Raw genomic sequence first — 18,719 nt, 5'->3', positions numbered from 1 at the left:
GACCGTATTCAAACATGAATTATCATCCTTTAAAAGTAAGAGAGGAAAATGGCTTGGCACTTTGGGCCACAAGCATAATTACAGGAGAGGATTAAGGGTTCGCCCTTTTATTTAGTTTTAGTGTTCGAATCACGTTAAGTGTTTCATGGCCTCCTCCTCCTGGCAAAAAGGGCGGCGTTGCTGGTGGGAGCTTGGGGGGCCCTTGTCGCCCACCTCCAGCCCTTCTCCTGGAGGCCACCACCCCGTCAGCCGAGGACAGAGCTGCCTGGAGGCCACCTGTCCGCTCCGCAGCCTGGCAGGTGCGCGGTCCGGCCCGCGGGTGTGTCTGCACGAGGGACGTGGGACTCGCTGAGTTACGCTCGCCAGGAAGCGCTGGGATCCCAGCGACGTTCGAACGCGGAGTCACGGAAACGGCCACGTGTGACGCTCCCGTGTGTGGGACGCGGGGGGTTCCCCTTTATCCGCACCTCCCCATGCCCTGGGCTTCTGCAGACCTGAGGCCGACGGACGCCTGTGCTGGGTCCCCGAGCGAGGCCTTCCCTGTCCCAGCGGAGGCAGCCAGCTGTCCCAGCCCTGCATTTGCTGGCCCCCGCAGCACACAGGACAGGCCCAGGGGGCAGCCGGGGCTCAGGAGGCATTTATTCACGCTTCCCCGTAAGCTGGAGTTGCGGGTAGAGACTCCGGCTGGCCAGGGAGGCCTCACGCAGGGGCCGGCAGCCACGGGAGAAAGCGCGTAGACGTCCTCTCCTGTCCCGTTGCGGTCACTTGTTCCATGCGGAAGCCTCCGCGAGCCACGTGCCTTCTCAGAGGCTCGGCTTCATTCTTCGCGAAGAGAAGACAATTATCCCCACTTCGCAGGACCGTTGTTCAACGCAAGGTCCCCGCTAAGCCGCACGGCTGCCGTCGTTACCACTGCCACCTCCCCCATCGTAACCATCAAGCCGGCGACTGTGAGGGGACCCAGGAGACGTGAGGCCCCTGGCATGCCACGTGGGGCGCATGTGCTGCGGTCACAGCCCGGGCTCTGGGGCGGAGGGCGGGGCTCCGGCCCTGCCTGCGCCCCCCCGGGGCGGGGACGGGAGTGCCTCACATGTCCTCGGCAGGCGGGGACATGGCCCGCCTCGTTGGTTCTGTTTAGCATGGGCTGCGTCGGTTATTGTGGAGCCATGTGTCACGGCGGAGCACACCCCGCCAGGGGCTTCCGCCACGGGCTGTTGGCTCCCTTTGCAGGAGATCTGGAGGGAGGCAGGTCCAACGTCACCACCCTCAGTTGTTGGCATTCCGTCCTTGTGAGTGTCACCGCAAGGTCATGGGGTGGCTGCTGCAGCTCCAGACCCCACGGGACATCCGGGGAGCGCCCAGGCGGGGACTGCACAGGGCGCAGTTTCTCCTGTGACCAGCAGAGGGCAGGGTTCCCCGCCGCACCTCCATGGGCCCTGTGGGGTGTGGCTCTGCTCCGTCCTCCGGTCAGACCTGCTTCCCAGCCTGGGGTTTTGCCCTCCTGCCCCTCTCAGCTGCTTCCCTAAGAGCTCGGGCAGAGACGGGGGCCTGAGCAGTTCTTTTGAAGTGACTGTGTTCGCTGGTTTAATTCTGTTCCTGTTGTTGGATGAGGAGAAAAAACAGGGACTGTGGGCCGGGGCGGGGGTGGGCCGGAGGCGGGTGAGGGGGACCTCGTCTGTCTCTCTGCCTGCTTTGAGGCAACCGCGTCGGGGTTTCCAGCAATGCCTACAGTCAGGGGACGGCTTGGGGCTTTTGGTTGGGGACCAGAAGGGTGACCCCAGGGAGCCCCCCGCAAGGACAGGGCACAGAGGGTTTAAGCATCATCCTTCTCAGCAGAGGCGAGAGGGGGCCACCCCGCACATGGAGCCTCTGTGCGCCTTGTTGTTGAGAAACCACTTCACTGCAATGACCGGCCCTACAGCTCCCCTGCTGACAGTGTGAAGTCCAGGTGTGTTTAGTGTAGTCATGCAGCTGAGAAGCCACCACTATGATCTAATTTTAGAACAGTTTACATTTCTGTCACTCCCCAAAACAAACCCGGTACTCATCAGCAGCCACTCCCCGACCCCTCCCTTATTCCCCAGCCGCTCCCCCCCCCAGCCCCAAGCAACCCCAGATCCGCCCTCGTCTCCACGGAGGTTCGTGTAAGGGGTGTCCTGCGCCGTGTGGTCTTCGCGACAGGCTCCTTTCTCCCGATGCGATGGTTTGAGGCCCATCCGTGTCACAGTCACCGCGATTTTGTTCCTTTTATGGCTGACCGGTGTCGCCCTGGGCGGGTTATTCCTCTATTTATTGGGGGATGGGCGTTTCGGCTGTTTCTGTTTGGGGGGGCCCTGCGAAGCCATGTAGGCTCCTGTAGGGCTTCCAGGCCGATCCCACCTTTGCCATGCCCTTGTTCAGGAGCGACAGCTGGTGACGTCACTCCTTGAGAGTCCGCGAGGCGGGGACCTTTCTGCAGATGGCTGCGGTCAGCACGTGCTGTGGGCCAGGTCTCCCCAGGCCTACGACGGTCCCACTCTGGGGGTGAAAACTTGCAAGGTCCAATTTACCAGGAGACTTGATTTTCTCCGGAGTCACTATTTTCTTTTAAAAGTTAAGGCTTTCTATTACAGAACGCTTCAAAGCTAGAGAAGATCATGAGCAGCCCCTGTGCGCTCAGAGCTAACCAATCACGGCACTTTGCTAAATTACACGTTTTAAGAAGTCAGCTTGGTGGCCGCTCCGGCTCCAGCCTCCTCTGTCCCCGTGGGCTCCAGCAGCCAATGCTACCTCATGCCCTTGCCTGCACATTTCGGGGAGTGGGGACTGCCCGGTACACATCGGAAGCGGCCAGCAGTTATTTTCGGTGGTGCAGGGACAACCAGGTAGGGACAGGGGCCCGCAGAAAAGCCCCCGTGTCTTCGTCCCCCCATCAGCGGGCATCTCTTCAGCGCCTGCGTGCCTGAGCTCCTCGCTGACCCTTGCTCTTCCCAAAGCAGGAGCCCACAGTGGGCCCAGCGGCTGGGACCCGGTCAGCTCCTGCTCCTTCCCTTCGGTGACAGGAAGGCCGCATTTCTGTCCTCGTCGTGGAGGTTTCCTTCAAAATGTTTTTAAGGGCAAAGAGTTGACTTAGAGGAAAATCTCCATTCCGTAGCAGCGGCCAGGCTGAGGGTGGAGGCCGAGGGGCAGACAGCTGGGAGCCACTGGTGTGACCTTTCTTTCCTCTCCTCCTGCAGATGCCCCTGAGCTACCATTCCCCCCCTCCCCGTCCACGGTGCCCCCCCCCACACCCCAGCCTCTGGTTCATCTCTGGACCTGCCGCTGCTGGGTCAGCCAGAGGTGCTCTCCCCTAGATGCGGGAGGGGCTGGCCGCGTGGTCGGGGGGTGTATTCCGAAACCTGCCCCAGGACCCCCTCGGAGCCACCGAGGGCCCCGACCCTCAGCCACATCCCAGCCCCCCCATGTCCTGGCTTGTGCCCTGGGCAAGTGCGCTCACCTCACTGGGTTGCCCTCCCCTCCAAGGCGAAGATGGAAGTACTTGCATCAGACAGGGCCCTGCACCCACTCGGCTCTGCACACGTCTTTAGTGCATGAATGAATGCTTTGTTTGGGGGCGGCTGCAGCAGGGAGCCCAGAGCTCCTGCGAGGACTGGCCCCCGGGGTTTCCCCACTTTCTGGTCCTGCGCTTGGCCCTTCACTGGGGCTTCATTCCACATTGCCAGGGTGCCCCCTGCTGCACCCCAGCCCTGCCTTACCTACCACCCCAGGGAGCTCCCAAGCCCTGCTCCGTGGTCACCATTGGGGAACCCTAGCAGGCCCCTCTGAGCCTCAGTTTTGTCATCTGCCCGGGGACTCAGAGGGGCGTCCGTCCCCCAGGGTGTTTAAGGGATTGAAACAGGGTCCAGCCCATCCGAGCTCCAGCACCTCTGCACCCAGCTGTAGCCTGCGCCCCGCCCTCCTCCTCCCCCCTCCCCAACCCGGAGCTGGAGGTGTGGGCTTCGCCCGCACCTTCCCACGCGATCTAGAAGTGTGAGAAGGGCTCATCAGCACCTTCGAGGACACCTCTCGTGCCTGGCGCCATCAGCTTCTTCAAGGGCGCTGGGGAAGCCTCCAGGGAAGACACCAGGTGCCCCTGTGCCTCTCCCCTCCAGGCCTGGGGCTGAGGGTCTGGAGGGAGGAGGCTCGGGCAGTGGGGAGGGGTCGAGGTGGGCGGGGATAAAGCCTGGGAGTGCTCTGGCATGCTGGAGCCTGGGGAGGCGGACCCACTGGCCTCCACGTTCCCAGGAGAGGACCTTGCAGGAATCCAGCTGCCTGAGCCGCCCAGGGATTGGTCCTGCCCACAAGGGAGGCGCCCTTAGAGTCGTCTCCCTTCCCAATGGGGAGGGGGAGGGAGAGGGACGCGGAAGCATTCCGGGTTCTAGACGCTACTGGGGTGGGGGCGGGGGCGGGCGGTTCGTAACCCAGGACGCAGCCCCCGCCTCCAGGGCTGCGGCGTGTAGTCCAGGTATTTGAGACCCCTCCCCATCCCCGCGCTCATTCTCACTCCCCTCCCGTGACGTCATGCTCCTCGCGCGCGGCATGATGGGAGAATCCTAATGTTTTCCAACAGATGCTCCAGGAACAGCTTTCAGATTAAAGCAATTGCAAGGGCTGAAATTCTTCTTTTTTCCTTTTTTTTCCCCGGGGGGGTGGGGGGTGGGGTGGGGGGAGGGAGCGCCCCTAGAAATTCCTGGACATCACCCCTGCCCCAAGCACGCAATAAACACTGACAAGAAAAAGTTTTTATTTCCTAGTTCAACTTTTTTTTTTTTTTTCCCCTGGAATATAGACTGAAGAATGGGAATAGATACGAGTAAATAGCAGCGCGAGGCCGCGCGCGCCGGGATGCGCCTCGCCGCCGCCGGGCTATTGTCTCCCCGCCCCGAAGCGGCCCCGGCGTCGTCCTCCGGCTCCGCGCATTTCCTTGGCCTTTTTGATTTTCCTTTTTAAAAAGACGCCCCCTCCAGCCCCCTCGCCAGTGACCTTGGCCGTCTCGGATGCTGTGAGTCCGCGCGGCTCCCTCGGCTCGCCCCGCGCCGGCTGGGCCCATGGCCGCGTCCGAGGACCGGAGCGGCTGCCTTGTGTCGCGGGGCCGCTCGCAGAGTGACCCCAGCGTCCTCACCGAGTCCTCCGCCGCCGCCTCCGCGGAAGCCAGGGAGAACCCAGGTAACGAGGCCGGGCGGGGGCGGCCGGGCGGGGGCAGGCGGCGCGGGGCACACTCCCAGGCGCTGCTCCGCGCCCCCGCCTGCGTTTGGGGAGCCCCTTCCGGGCCGGGCGCTCGGGCTCCGCCGTTCACGTCCCCAGAAACGCGGCCGCGGCGCCGTGGAGCCCTTTGTCCGGAGAGGAACCGGTTTCCCCGGGTAGAGCCAGGCGCTGGGCATCAGCCGGGCTGGTGGGCAGCGCTGTCCCCTCCGAGGGACCGCCCTTCCTTGGGTGCTGACCAGCCCGGGGAAGAGTGTCAGACCTGCGGTGGCCTGGAGCTCTGCCTCCCTCCCCTGGGCCCCCAGCTCAGGTGGCCCGGTGTCCCCGCCCTGGCGGGGCAGCGCCCCTGGGGCCACCGCCCGGAGTGGCTTTCTCTGGGCGCCCACCTCAGGCGCAGCCCGACGCACCTGGGCGCGCCGCCCACCTGCCGGGACAGGTGAGGTGTGTTCGCAGCCCAGCCGCCAGCAGGGAGGCGGAGGGAGAGCACCAGGACCCAGCCCGGTGTCCTCCACTCCCCCACCTCAGGGCAGCCTCGATCGCTTAGGTGATAAATCCGGTCACAAAGGCGGCTATGTGTCTTGATTGATTACTTTCCAGAGAGGAAGAAAGGCCTAATAAAGCAGGAGGGGGGTGGGCTGTGCGCGCCCTGTCGCCATGGAGACGCAGGAAGCAAAGTGATCATTAAAACCTCTCTCCACCAGAAGGCAATTTTCACTTCACAGGGAGAAGTCTGAGCTTCTGAAATGCAGGGATCAAAAAACGAATCAAAGCTGGTGTTTTGGTATCAAGCCACGGGACTCGGTGCCCGGTCTTAGGGAGGCACCGGCCCTTCACCGGTTCTGTTTGGACAATAGTCGCCGTCACCTTCCTTTGAAGACGCCTTCTCTCTAAATGCATGGCACGGACCCCAAATGGGGACCCGGCCACAATACGTGGTGGGCATCAAAGTCCAGATGGTCCCGGGCGAACGTGGCTTTGTGAGAGGCGATTTCTCCACTCGCTGGCACAGTGGGTCTTTCCTGCCTTAGCTGCAAAGAAAGACCCGTTAAAGGCAGCTCTGTGGGCACCGGGGCCCTATTTGAAATTTTAAACAATAAACCCATGCAAGGCTCGCGAGCTTTCTTTGTTAGGGCTGTTGACACTGTATCATTCAGTCAAACTAAGGTACCAGTCCAAGGAATCCTGGCTTTTTCGCTGTCGGGGAGGGCGAGTTCGTTTTCTGGAGTTTTGAGCAGAGGCTTCCCTGAGCAGACCCCTAAGGCTTTCATTCATCTTTCTATTAGGAATCGGGGATTACGCCCTCGGCGCTCCATGTTGGAGCGGTTTTCCCTGTGCTCGAGACGTACTTCCATGATGTTCCAATTATGGAAGTTGAGTGCCTCGTCACGAGAGAATCCTTCCCAGCTCCTTTTGTCTCCCTGGCAGTAAAAGGAAGCAAACTTGAAACGGAAATGATGGAGAATTTAGCTTTTTGGCTGTCTGCGAGTTGATGGCTTTGTGGGTGGGAGCAGCGGGCTCAGCAGGTGGCCAATGCCGGTGCAGCAGGGAGGGGGGCGGGGGGGCTCGGATGCCCGGGATTAAGTGATGCCAGGGAGGACAAGCACCGGAGTTAGTCTCTGGTTCGAGGGGTCGAAGTGGGGCCCAGCGAGCAGATGGTGGAGGTGGAAAGTCTAGTGTGTACGGGTCTGTGCGTGGTGGAGCCTTACTTAGTGAAGAGCCTTGGGTGCCGGAGCGTTTGTGGGCGGTGTCGAGTGGACACATTCTGGCAGAAAGAGTGTCAGAATCTCCAGGTTGGCAGTGACCTGGGAGCTTGAAGCAGGAAGGAGTGGACAGGGGGCGGCGGGGGAGCATTTCCACAGCTGCTATTCCCGGTTGGCTTGGCCCGTTCTTGCATACCTTTTCTGACGGGGGACTCACTTCCTCTGATGCTTCTCTTTGCGTGGAACTATTGGACATTTGCTTTCGAATGGCTTATACGACTGCTCCCCGACAGTCCTGACGGCATCGTCTCGGGCACTCTCAGAGAGGCTGGCGTGCCAGGTCACTTAGCCCACCAACCTGAGTCATTTTTCACTCGGCTGAAAAGTCCCAGTCCCCTCTGGCTGTCCCTTTGAGATGTCTTTACCTGTCCACCTGCTGCTGAAAACCGAAGCCCGTGCATCAGCCGTCAAGTGACTCGGCACGGAGTCCAGGGGAAGGGCGGCCCGCTTCCTCTCAGGGTCTCTACTCTTATAAAACAGCCCAAGGCGGCATTGACCCTTGACCCCTCAGTCCGTTTTTAACGCGTCCATATTGTCTCGGTAAAAGCTGAGAGCGTGTTCGGAGGGTCCTCGGCGACGCCCCTGTCTCCTGCTCTCCAGCGGTCGTCTCTGCCTCCTCTGCCCCTTTGCCCGCCTGTTTATACTGACACGTTCTCGAGAAAAGGCGTTTGGGAAGACACGCGAGCCAGTGCGCCTCGCGGAAGCGTCGGGGATCGGTGTCGGAGGGCCCGCCACAGGGCCCGCCACTGCCCCCCCCCCCCTCGCTGGATGCAGCCGTGCGAGGGATACATTTTCACCGTTTAGCTGTCAGATGCTTGTGATGTTTCCAGTGCTAGCCACGGTGGCGATTGCTCGGGCGGAGCCTCCTCGGGCTCACCTGCGAAGGTCCTCCAGGGCGTGGCCCGGCGCGCAGGCTGTCTGGGTCCCAGGGAGCACATTTTTCATTCCCACGATACCCTCCTGGAAAAATGTACCAGCTGACGCTCCTTCCGAGAGTGCCCTTTCTCGAAGCCTTGCCGGCACCTGAGCTCGTCGGTCAGGTTTTCTGTGGCGTGGGGTGTGACAGATGGTGTCTCGTTGTGTTAATTGGTGGCTCCTTGGTGGCTGGCGAGCAGGAGCGTCTTCTCGTGGCCTCATCAGTGCATTGAACCTCTCAGTGGCCACGGCGGTGACCGTGGGCCGTGTGGCGGGGATGAAGGGTTTTCCCCCGGGGCCCGCCCATCCGTGCATCACGGCCGCACTGACGATTCCGTCTGCGTTCGGACAAGGTTTTTCCCTGTAAGTCCTCACTCTGTTCCCACAGGCAGGAGACCCCCAGTTCAGGTCTTCTCTCCACATTAACGTTTTGAACGGTAAGGCGGCACCCCGCTGGCCTTGCCTCTTTTCGAAGAAGTCAAACTCACCGGGAGTTTTGTGTCCCGGACCCTGTTTGTTCCCGGGCTGCGGGAGGGCGTCTGTCCCTCCAGGCCCCCGGGGCCTGCCCTGGCCTTGATCCCCCATGGAGAGGGCGCTCTGTGACCTCCTCCTGCCAGCCCCGCGCCAGCGCCTCGGCCTCCTCAGGCTTGTCCCCTCCCTGGCCCGGCCCCCGGCTCCGGTGCCCTGCTCTGCGGCCGTGCTTCTCCCCGCTCCCCCGTCCACACCCCGGGGTTCCCGCAGTGCTGTCTTCGCTGCCGGCTCGCTCTCCGGGGCGTCTCCCTGGTTCCCAGAGGCCAGGAGCAGAGGCTGGGCCCAGGGTCCCCTGAGATGTCTTTTAAAAAAGTTCCTCTGTGGCCTTGTGGTTTGCCTTTGTAAAGATTCTGCTCAGGAGAGTGCGATGCCCAAGCAGGCGTGGGACCTTGATCCAGCGCGGGCCGCGTCCTTCCCTGCCGTGGGGCCGTCCTGAGCAGCATCCTTGGCATCTGTCCACGAGATGACGGTTGCACCCCAGCCCCTAGTGGTGACAACCAAAAATGTCATCAGGCTTTGCCAAGTGCCCCCCCGAGGGCACATCCCCCTGGAGTGCTGCTCATCTAGGTTGTCCAGCCCCAAACCCGGGTGTGCGTGGGTATCCCCTGCCCGCTTGTTATCCCCACCCCCAGGGTCGCCGACTCAGCATATCCGTGGGGGGCCCCGATAAGGTGTGTTTCCAGCAGCTACCAGGCGATGCTGATGGCGCTGGCCAGGTGACCACACCTGGGGAACCACTGTGCCCAGCCCTTGGCCATGGTCCTGGTCCCTGTGTCTCTGTGTCCATGTGGGCTCTGCGGTGACCCACCTGGTCTCTGAGCTCCAGGCCTCTGTGTCCTGCTGGCCCTTTCCCTCAGGTTTCCAGAAGGCCAGTGTCGCCTCAGAAGGTGCTCCCTTTCGTCCTCTCTATTCAGTTAACGTGGCCGCCCCGCCCCAGCCAGCCCCAGTACCCCCACCCCCGTCCTGACTGGCTCTCGGTGCTCAGCTCTGCCTGGGGTTGGGTCCCTTGCACTGTCCCCTCTGGCCCTGGACCCTGGCACAGACCACGTGCAGGAGGCTTCGGTGGGCCTTTGGGGAGCCAGTGGGTGCGAGCCCCAGACACCATGTCCAGCTGACGAGGTGGGGGCTGGCCAGGCAGCTGGGTCCTCCTGCCCGCGGGTCGGGGCCTCTGTGGACAAGCATCTCCGTTACAGCCAGAGAGGGTGGCTGGGTGGCGAGCGTGGACAAGCCGCTGTCACACGACCCACCTCGGCCTTGCTGCCTGAGAGGGAGGCGCCTTTCGCAGTGTCCACTCCCCACTGACCCGCAGGTGGGCACACGGACACGCCACACCCCAAACCGCAGGTGGGCATGTTGGTCCAGCCAGCACGAGGTCTTCACGCCGCCCTGGCCGCGTCCCCTGGCCGAGGGGGTCCACCCACCCCTCCCTCCCTCCGGACGGTCTCGGCCCCAGTCACAGGGGACTTTTCTTCCTCCTGCCCCTCCCCCCGCAGCCCAGGAAGTTTCCCGAAGTGTTAATCCTGGCCAGCCCCTCCTTGGCCTCCGCCCGCGGCTGGTGCCCCTGCCCGGTGGGTGAGGCGGAGGCCTCGCGCCTTTTGCAGTCCTGTGTGCTGGGGGTCTCCGCTGGCCCCGTGCACGGCTAAATTAGCAATAGGACTATGCAGCAATGACCTTGTCAGCTTCTTCGGGGTTATTAAAAATAAAAGCTGGTTGCTTTGAAACAACATGGAGCCAAGAAACCTAGAGCTCGTTCTGAAGACGGAAGCACCGCGCATGCATTATAGAAAGTGATTAGGTGCTTTGGGGATTTCCGTTCCCATCCTGACAGGACACAGGCGGCGTTGTCGAGGGTCGGCTTTGTCCCTGGGACCCTCTCAAGTGCCAGGCGTGGCTCTCTAGCAGGAGGCGGGCGGCCAGCGCGGAGCCCCAGGGCCGCCGCCTCCCCACGGCCCTCTCGGCCATGTCGGCCAGTTTCCTCTCCTCGCTCGTCACTCTGAAGCGACTTCACCCGTTATTTGACTGACTAGCTTAGTATCTCTCTGCCGGAGGCACTGTCCAGTCCAGTCGCCATTAGCTGCCTGTGGCAGTTTAAATCCACGTTAAATAAACTAAAACGTCCTCTCCTCGGTCGCACGGGCCACGTTTCGAAGGCTCAGGAGCCACGTGGGGCAGGCGGCTGCCATATTGGACGGGTCGGCACGAGGACGTTCCGTCCCGGCAGGCGGCTGCCCGGCAGCCCTGCTCCGGCCGGGAGCCCCGGGCAGGGCCTCGTGCCATCCTGGGCGGCGCTGCGCTTGGCCGTTCCCCGCCGAGTGGTGTGGCGCGGGCGGGTGAGCCGGGTGCGATGGGTGGGCGCCGAGCGCGGGCCCAGGCTGGGGAGACCCTCGGCCGCCCCCGGGCTGACCGCCCCATGCGCTTGCGGGGGACGCGGGGACAGAGACCACCGCTCGTCCACACAGGATTAATTCGTTTCAATTCCGGGAGCTGCCCCAGGGATCCTGACTCACGCCCTTCCTGGCCCGGCGGGCGGGTCCCCCTGCTTAAGACACAGGGACACCCAAAGAGACCCCGTGCCCGGGGCTGGGCGGGCGGGTCGCAGGCCTCGCTCTGCCGCGCGCTGCGTGACGACGGGCAGGTCACCTCCGTTTCCGTGTGTAACATGGCGGTAAGTCGCTGTCCCTAAAACCCACAGATGAGGACTATGGAGTTTTTGTCTGTAACGGAGTAAATCTGGGACGCGGTTGTTGGTCGGCAGCTCGGAGGAGGCAGGCGTCTCCTCAGACACCTTGTCATCACCTTGAGATGCGTCCATCTTCCGTTAACTACGTCGGGAGGCAGCGGACGCTGTGATGGACAGGGTGGGTGGCCGCAGAGGGACGGTCCCACCCCTGCCCCCGACGCCCGTGCGTCAGGGCTGAGCCGGGGCCCCTCTGCGTGTCATTTCCTCAGGGCAGGTATTGGGGGACCCCGCTGCTCAGCATCTCAAAGGCCGCCAGCCTCAGGGTCTGCACCCCCGGGAACGGCGATGAGAGGGACAGGGAGGAGGCTTCCGGCCCGGCTCGGATTCCGGCCGCCAGGTACAGCAGCCTCTGGCGCCCGACTTCAGAACCGCCATCTTCCTAGGGCTGCTCCATCCCCTGCCTCGGAGGCTGCTCCCCGGCACCCTCCCCGGCCCCCTCTCCAGGCTGCAGTCCCCCGGGGCACCCCACCTTCTCCAAACTCAATAGGGTTCGAACTGGCTCGAGCTGGCTTGGGGCGCTCTTTTGGGGACGGGCGCCGTCGCGAAGGGCGCAGGCGGGCTGCTGCGGCGCCGGCCTGAGGGGGGCAGCGCCAGCGGCCCCGGCCCGGCGTGGGGGGCCGAGGCACAAGGTCATAGAAACAGGCCAAGGAAGAGCGCAGACAGAACTGCCGTGCAGCAGGGCCCGGGGCTCGCGGCCCGGAGTCTGAGAGCCGGATCGACTGCGTGCACCAGACACGGGGTCCCCGCCCCGTGTCCACGGGGCCCGCGCGCTCGCAGCGGGTGGGCCAGGGAACGTCCCTGCTTGCATCGGGACTGTGGGCCCAGGTGGCCAGAGGATCCTATTTTCAGAGAGATGCTGGGAATTTTTATGTGAAATGGTATTTTTAAATGTTGGCCAGTTTGTCAGTCAGGGATCGGTTTGGCTTCCGGTGACGGAAAGCCTCAATGACAGTGGCGAGAGCGCGACAGACGTCTTCCTCTCCCCGGAAGCGCAGACGGCACACCGGCGTCCGGGCCGCGGGGTCAGGCTCCGAGCTTCCTCCTCGCTCCTGGTTAGGAGATGGCGGCTGCACCTTTGGAGGCAAGCGCGCTTTCTGGGCAGGAAGAGGGGGTGCCGACAGGTCGGGGGGTGTCCTCCCACCCAGTCAGGACCACGCTTTCCTGGGAGCCCACCCAGCGACATGCACCTTTGGCCAGAGGGTGACAAGTGGCCACTCCCAGCTGTAGGGGGCTAGGAAATAGAGGGTTCTGTTTGTTTGTTTTGGGGTTCAGATGCCTGCGTGCTGGCCCCTAACAAGGGCAGGCACAAAAGAAGGGGGGAGAGAGAGAGTGACTGCTGGGTAGTCAGCTGCAGCCTCCGTCTCTTCACAAACAAGCTGAGCACGGGACCCCAGCCAACACACCCGGGCCGCGTGTGGCCTGCAGGCCGCTGGTCGGAATCGAGAATCTCGGGGAGGCGAAAGCACTTTTTGTTTCACAAAATTTGTCACGAAGAAATTGAAGGTCGGACTAAGACATGTGGTCCAGGCCCAAACGCGGCGTCTCTCTCAGTTTTATGTAATAATGTGTGTCAGGGAAATAGGACCCCGACGAGGGCACCGGTCCACACGGAGCCGGCGGCCTGGTGGAAATGTGCGTGTCGGTGCTGGGGCCGTGATGCTTCTTTCCATCCGATCTTCCTCTAAGCCCTTGAGGCGGCGTCGGAGTGTCGGGGGGCCAGGGCGTCTGGGTAACCCGGCCGCGGGTTACTCCCCGCATGTACGAAGAGGTGGCTTGAAGAGCAATTCGAGTCTAGGGGAGTTTGACGCCCCGCCGGCCCTGCCCGCCCCACTCACTCTCCCAGCATGCACCCTGTCTCCCCGTGGCTCTCCGTCCCACCCACCCACCTGCGGTCTCAGGCATCTTACAGGAAGGCCGCCTGGTCTTCGGATGGAGCAGGTTCGTGCCTTTCACCCCATTCCTGGGTCAAGCAACCCATCCCCTAGACACACACTTGTCTGTGGTCCCATAAACGCACAGACACAGATGCACACGGCCATTCCCCAGTTCATTTAACTAGAATGGCCACTAGAACAAGATTTATTTACTGAGAGCCAGGCAAGGTGACGGCAGAGACTCAGCCATCAGCGGAGTCCTTCAAGGTCCCGCCTTTAGCAGTCTGGGGCCGCTGTCCCTGTTTGCTAAAGCGAGTCCCTTGGATGGGTAGCTTGGCAGCGCCCCTTACCGAATGAGCCCAGCAACAAATGTGGACGGGCCGTAGATTCGTCGGCAGATGCCGCGAGAAGCATCTGCCAAGAAAGGAGCAGAGGGTGGGAGCCGTGGCTGCGATGTAAAGATACATTTAGCACACATTGTTACGCAGCTGTCGCCAGTGCAACAAAGTCGCAGCTGGGCTCGGGGCCTCACTGCGGCTGCTGCTGCGTTGTTATTACTTTAGCTTTGGGTTCCTGCTTCTTGCAAGTTTGGACCCACGTGCGGGCACACTTTTTGCCTTGTCTTAGTCATTAGCTCGGGGGATTTAAATAAAGTTGGGAAGACGTGCCAGAAATTGTCTTCCCACTCTCCTTTGGCAGGAAAGCCCTGTCTCAGGCAGCGTCCTTTCTGGGCTGACTGTCATTTCTGCAGTCACATGAGTCAAGTCGTTGCTGACCTTGGCACATCCGTCAGCCGGGGCCTCTGTGCAAAGCTCTGGAGCGCGCGCCAGCCCCGGGACGGACCGTCTGGCACGTGGGTGCTGCCCTGCGGGGGTCCGCCCGGCGCCTTCTTCATCGTCCCGTCATCCTCGCGTGCGGCAGGGACGCAGGTCCCGCACAGAGCGTGGCCGTGTGGGGACGATTTACATACAGAAGAAGGCGGCCTTAAAACATTCACGCCGTGCCGGCGGCAGCGCGCGGAGCACCGAGGTGGCCGGGGTGTCGGGGGGCGGGGGGGCGCGCCGCCGCCTTCGGTCGCACTGGCCTCGCGAGCCTGCGGCGACGATCCGTTTCTGCCGGCACCCGGTGCAGGCAGCGCGGTGTGGGCCGATGTAGGATCGCTGCCCGCCCCGAAGCTCACGGTCTGGCGAGGGCCGTGAAACGACGGGGGCCACATGCAGCACGTCGCCCGTGCCCTCAGGCTTGTCCCCGTCTCTGTGGTATCCAGTTCGTTCCCTCCCAGGTGTCTCAGGCGGCTGCAGAGGCGACCTCCGGACCTCAGGTCTGCAGCAGCAGCGAGCGCCCGCGCCTCGGTGGCTGCAGGCTGGCGCGGTCGGTGATGCGGGCGGAGCCGGGCTTGTCCCCACGTGCACCTCATCCTCCTGGGGCCAGTGCTGGACACGCACGGAGCCTCTGAGGGCCCAGGGCCTTCACTTCTGCCGAATTCCATTAACGTGCACGTGGGCCGGTTCAAGGTCAAGGCGAGAAATACACGCCTCCCCTTGGTGGGAGGAAGGCCGGTCACCCGCAGGTAGCGGAGGGGTGGAGAGCCGGGGCCGTGGTGCGGGCCAAAGCAGGCGCATTGCCCCTGGCAGACCGGAAGTCCCCAGGGACGGGGCTCGGTCAGGCTCTGGCGTGCCGGGGCCTCGTGAGACGTCGGAGGCCAGCAGGCAAGGTCTGGAGGGGACGCTCCGACGTCAGACCGTGTGACCCGCGCTGACCCACCGGGCGTCTCGGAGCCTCGGGCGCCCCACCTGCAAGATGAGGGGTACTCGCAGCAGTGCCTGCCTAGGGCGTTGGTGAGGATCGGATGAGATGGGCCGATTCTCGTAAAGCCTTGAGCACGGCGCCTGGAATGCAGAGCGAGCCCAGGAACCTCCAGCTGGAGTCAGGGCCTCCCACCATTACGGAGAAGCCGGCACCCGAGGCCGGCGGAGGCCCCTGGAAGCAGCTCCGAGGCTGCCCGATGCCCACGTCTCCTGCCCTCACGATGCTGGCCAGAGGTCACCACCGCTGGGCGGAATAGGGCCTTCCCACCCCTCCTGCAGCCCGGCCCGGAGCTGGTTCACGGGGTCACTGCTGTGCCGCGGGGTCTCCTCTCCAGCCTCTCTGCCCGTCTTCCTCGTTGGGAAGCTTGGCTAGGGGACCAGAATGCGGGGCTGCGTAACAGGCACAGGTCAAAGGTCAAGGCTGAAGGCCGAGTCGGCCCCAGCTGGGACACAGGCTGAGGCTGTGTCGAGCTGCCCGCACAGGTCCCGGGGCCCCTTGAGGGCAGCTCGGGACCCGGGGGTGCGTGTGCGGGTGGCCGACGGCCTCCTGTCCTGCCGTGTTCTTTCTCTGCGCCCCCCCGCCCCGCCCCCCGGCCACTGGCCCTTGCAAGTAGCTGGTTCTGCTTTAATGCAAAATGCCTGAAGACTTAGGGACACTGTATTATTTCGTGTGTTGGAAGGGCGGGTGACAGGGGACGTTTGGCAGCGAGGCACGTCGCCCCGAGCTCCCGCAGGCCTGGGTGGCCCCCGAGTGGGGCTGGGGACGCCCCGCTCGCCTCCCCGGACCCGAATGACGTCCGTCCCTGCCTTAGGGCCGGTGCTGCAAATGCCGCCGACGTTTCGGGGCGATCGCTTCTCCTCGATGTGTCTCCGACTCTTCCCCACCCTCTGGGGGACGGGTGTGTGCCTTTGTGTGTAAGGGTCTGCGTCGCCTGCCGTCCTCGGCTCGGGACGGGGCCTGGGCCGTGGGAGGTGCTCGGTGGGCGACACTTTTCTCTCGAGCACCCGGCGGTAACGCCCAGCAGCCCCTTCTCGTTCCTAGTCCCACCCGCTCATACGGAAAAGTGAAACTGAGCGAAAAGTTCCCCCGGACAACGGCAGCAAAGCACGGTGACGTCGGGTGGTGACGTCGGGTGGTGACTTCGGGCGGTGGCTTCAGGCGGACGGGCCGTCCCCTGCTGGACACTCGCTGGACCCTCCTGAACGGCCGTGAGAAGGGCCGGAGCTCCGAGCACGGCGTACCAGCAACCCCGCAGATGAGCGGACAGATTTGTTCGCAGTCGGCCCCTGAGCGGCTCTTAAGTGAGCTGAGAACGGCTCGTTCCGGGAGGACGTCAGCGTGGGCCGCTGTCCTCTCACGGGACAAGCTCCGTCCCGCCGCCTTGTATCTTTCTGTTTCCTGTTTGTGACCCAGGATGGAGCCGACGCTCGCCTCTGGCTCCGGCCAGGAGGCCGTGAGGCCGTTTCTCCCGTTAGCGCCCGGGGGTGCGGGCGGCGACGTTCCAGGAGCCAGTGCTAGTGGGGGAGGGGATGCAGAGTGGGGAGGAGCAAAGGAGTCACACCAGGGGTGACATGCATGTCGCTCGTTGCAAGTGCGGTTCCTCCTCCCCCCTCCCCGCCCCCTCCACCTAGCAAACCGAGTGTCCTCTGCTGGGCCCCGAGCGAAGCCAGGCAGGGGCACAGCACGGAGAGCAGAGGAACGGCCCCGTCCCCACGGAGCAGTCTGGGGACGGGCTCGGGTCATTTTATCCTGCAGGCGATGCCCGGTCGCACCAGGCGAGGGCTTCCTGCCGGCCGCGAAGGGGTCGTGGCGGGGCTCAGGGAAGGTGTCCAGTGGCAGTATCACCTGAGTGGAGAGCTGAAAGGTGGCTGGGGTGAACCAGCCTGAGAGGGAAGGGAACGGCGGGCCGGGCAGGGGGGCCGGGCCGGGCAGAGGCCGGTGTCAGGAGGGGCCGTGCCGGGGTCCCCTTCCCAGACGTGGGTTCACCTCCGGCGCCCCCTCTTTCCCCCTCCTCCTCAGTGCTCCTCCCCCCCTCCTTCCCCCGCAGAGGCGGCGGCTCATGGGGCAGGCACAGCCTCCAGGACTCGCCGGCAGCTCTCGTGAGGTCAGCTTCGCCGTCTGTCTCTCGGGCGGTGACCTTCATCGCAGCTCTCTGTGCTTATTTTTGTCACAAGTCCTCATCGAGCACACGCGCGCATGCATGCGTGTGCGTGCACGTGCATGTGCCCTGCTGTAACTCCCGCCTTTTATAAGAGCCACATCCGTCCCGCACACGGGGGGTCCCCGGGGGCTGGCGCTGCCTCGTGCGCCTGGCTGACTCCCGAGCCCCTTTGTCAGATGGGGCCTTGGGCCTTCTCCGTAGAGTGGGGGCAGTGATGGGTCCGAAGCCTGGGGTGGTTGTCACAGTCGGGCGAGGCCGTGGCCTTGGCCCAGCGCCTACGGCTCGATGCACGCCGGCCGGGACCAGCCTCCGGGTGCAGGGCCCGTGCATGTCGGCATGCGGAGCAGAAATCATGGCCCCTGGGACAGCGCCCTTCTCCCGCTTGGCACCGGGCGCGGAGGCACCCCAACTTGGAGGGCAACCCCAAAGGTCGCACACAGAAAGGCCCGGCGTGTTTCCCGCCTCTCCGGCTCCAGGACGAGCAGGGGTCAGGCATGTCTCGTGAGCTGCGCCGGGCGCTGGTCCCGTGAGGAAGGGGGTTGCCCACACAACCGCAGCCATCCCTGGCCGGGCGTCCAGCTGAGCGCGGCTGCGGGGGTGAGCCCAGCCCTCGCCGCGTGGAGCGGATGAGCCTTGCCCCAGGTTCTGGCCACGGCAAGCGACCGGAGACGTGGCTGTTACATGACGGGGCTGCTTGTCACGCAGCGGTCGGGAACCGATGCATTCTCTCACCAGTCCCTTTGAGCAGCCTGGGGCTGTTTCCCATCCCGAGTGACACTGCGGTCCTTTGCTCGGGGCTGCTGGGCAGGTACTGGCTTTGAAGTAAGGTTTTTCCATTTGTTCCTGGCAGTGGGGTGGGGTGGACATCCCAGCCTCCCGGCGACTCTTAGAGCTCCCGTACACCCGCCCTGCCCCCACTGCCTGCAGCGGTGACCTTGAGAGGGTGCCCGAGCCGTTGTTCCTGCCTCTCTCCTGCCAAATAATCTGCCTGAGCTGGTAGGAGAAATCTAAGACCGGGGAGGGGCCAGGAGAGGTGAGAAGCGGCCACCGTCTGTGTATCGTGAAGGCGGGGGTTTGCCGAAGGATCGGGGGTGTGTGTGTGTGTGTGTGTGTGCGCGTGCGCGCGTGTGTGTGAGGGCGCATGACGGTCCCTTCAGTTGTGACAGGTTCTGATCTGGAGGCCCATCCCATACCGAGAGGAGACGGTGTGTGGGGTTAGGGGCAGGTGTATGTTGGTATCTGGGGTGAGCAGCGTGGCCAGTCACGGGCTCCGCCTGGCGTCTGCAGTGCAGCTGCACCTCCTGTTCGGGAAGCGCCGTTTCCTCCCTCCGTTCCTCCCTCCCTCCCTGCCTGCCTCTTTCCTTCCTCTCCATGTTTTATTTATCTAATCTGTCATTTATTTACATCTACCTGGCGTAACTTCCATGGTGTCGTATTGGCATTGGCACGTGCCGTTGTACCCTGCAGTACCGTAAACAATCTTAGACACGTATCGACTGTCGATACACACGTCAGTCCCCTAACCACTTTTTATGTTTTAAAATTTTGAAATTCAAGTGTGCCCGCCATAGCATAAAATAGACTAGATTCTAAAAAAAAAAGAAAAAATCTGTCATCTATCTACTGTCTATCAATCCTGTCTGTCTCTACCATTCTATCGTCCATTCTTTCTGTCCTTTCTATTTTTTCTTTCATCTACCTACCTACCA

General features: G+C 63.1%; 1 protein-coding gene across 1 annotated transcript in view; it reads left to right on the top strand.

Moving 5' to 3' along the window:
• The first annotated feature begins 4,696 nt into the window (after positions 1 to 4,696).
• PHACTR3 (phosphatase and actin regulator 3) overlaps positions 4,697 to 18,719 on the top strand; it is a 112,822-nt gene continuing 98,799 nt past the window's right edge. Inside the window, exon 1 of the mRNA XM_036229221.1 lies at positions 4,697 to 5,184. Coding sequence (XP_036085114.1) covers positions 5,067 to 5,184 — 118 coding nt within the window. The 5' untranslated portion in view covers positions 4,697 to 5,066. The remainder of the gene's footprint in view (positions 5,185 to 18,719) is intronic.

This window comes from Rousettus aegyptiacus, unplaced genomic scaffold, assembly GCF_014176215.1.
Source record: "Rousettus aegyptiacus isolate mRouAeg1 unplaced genomic scaffold, mRouAeg1.p scaffold_m13_p_12, whole genome shotgun sequence".
In the NCBI taxonomy this organism is placed as follows: domain Eukaryota; kingdom Metazoa; phylum Chordata; class Mammalia; order Chiroptera; family Pteropodidae; genus Rousettus; species Rousettus aegyptiacus.
This window is presented reverse-complemented; position numbering and strand designations above follow the sequence as displayed.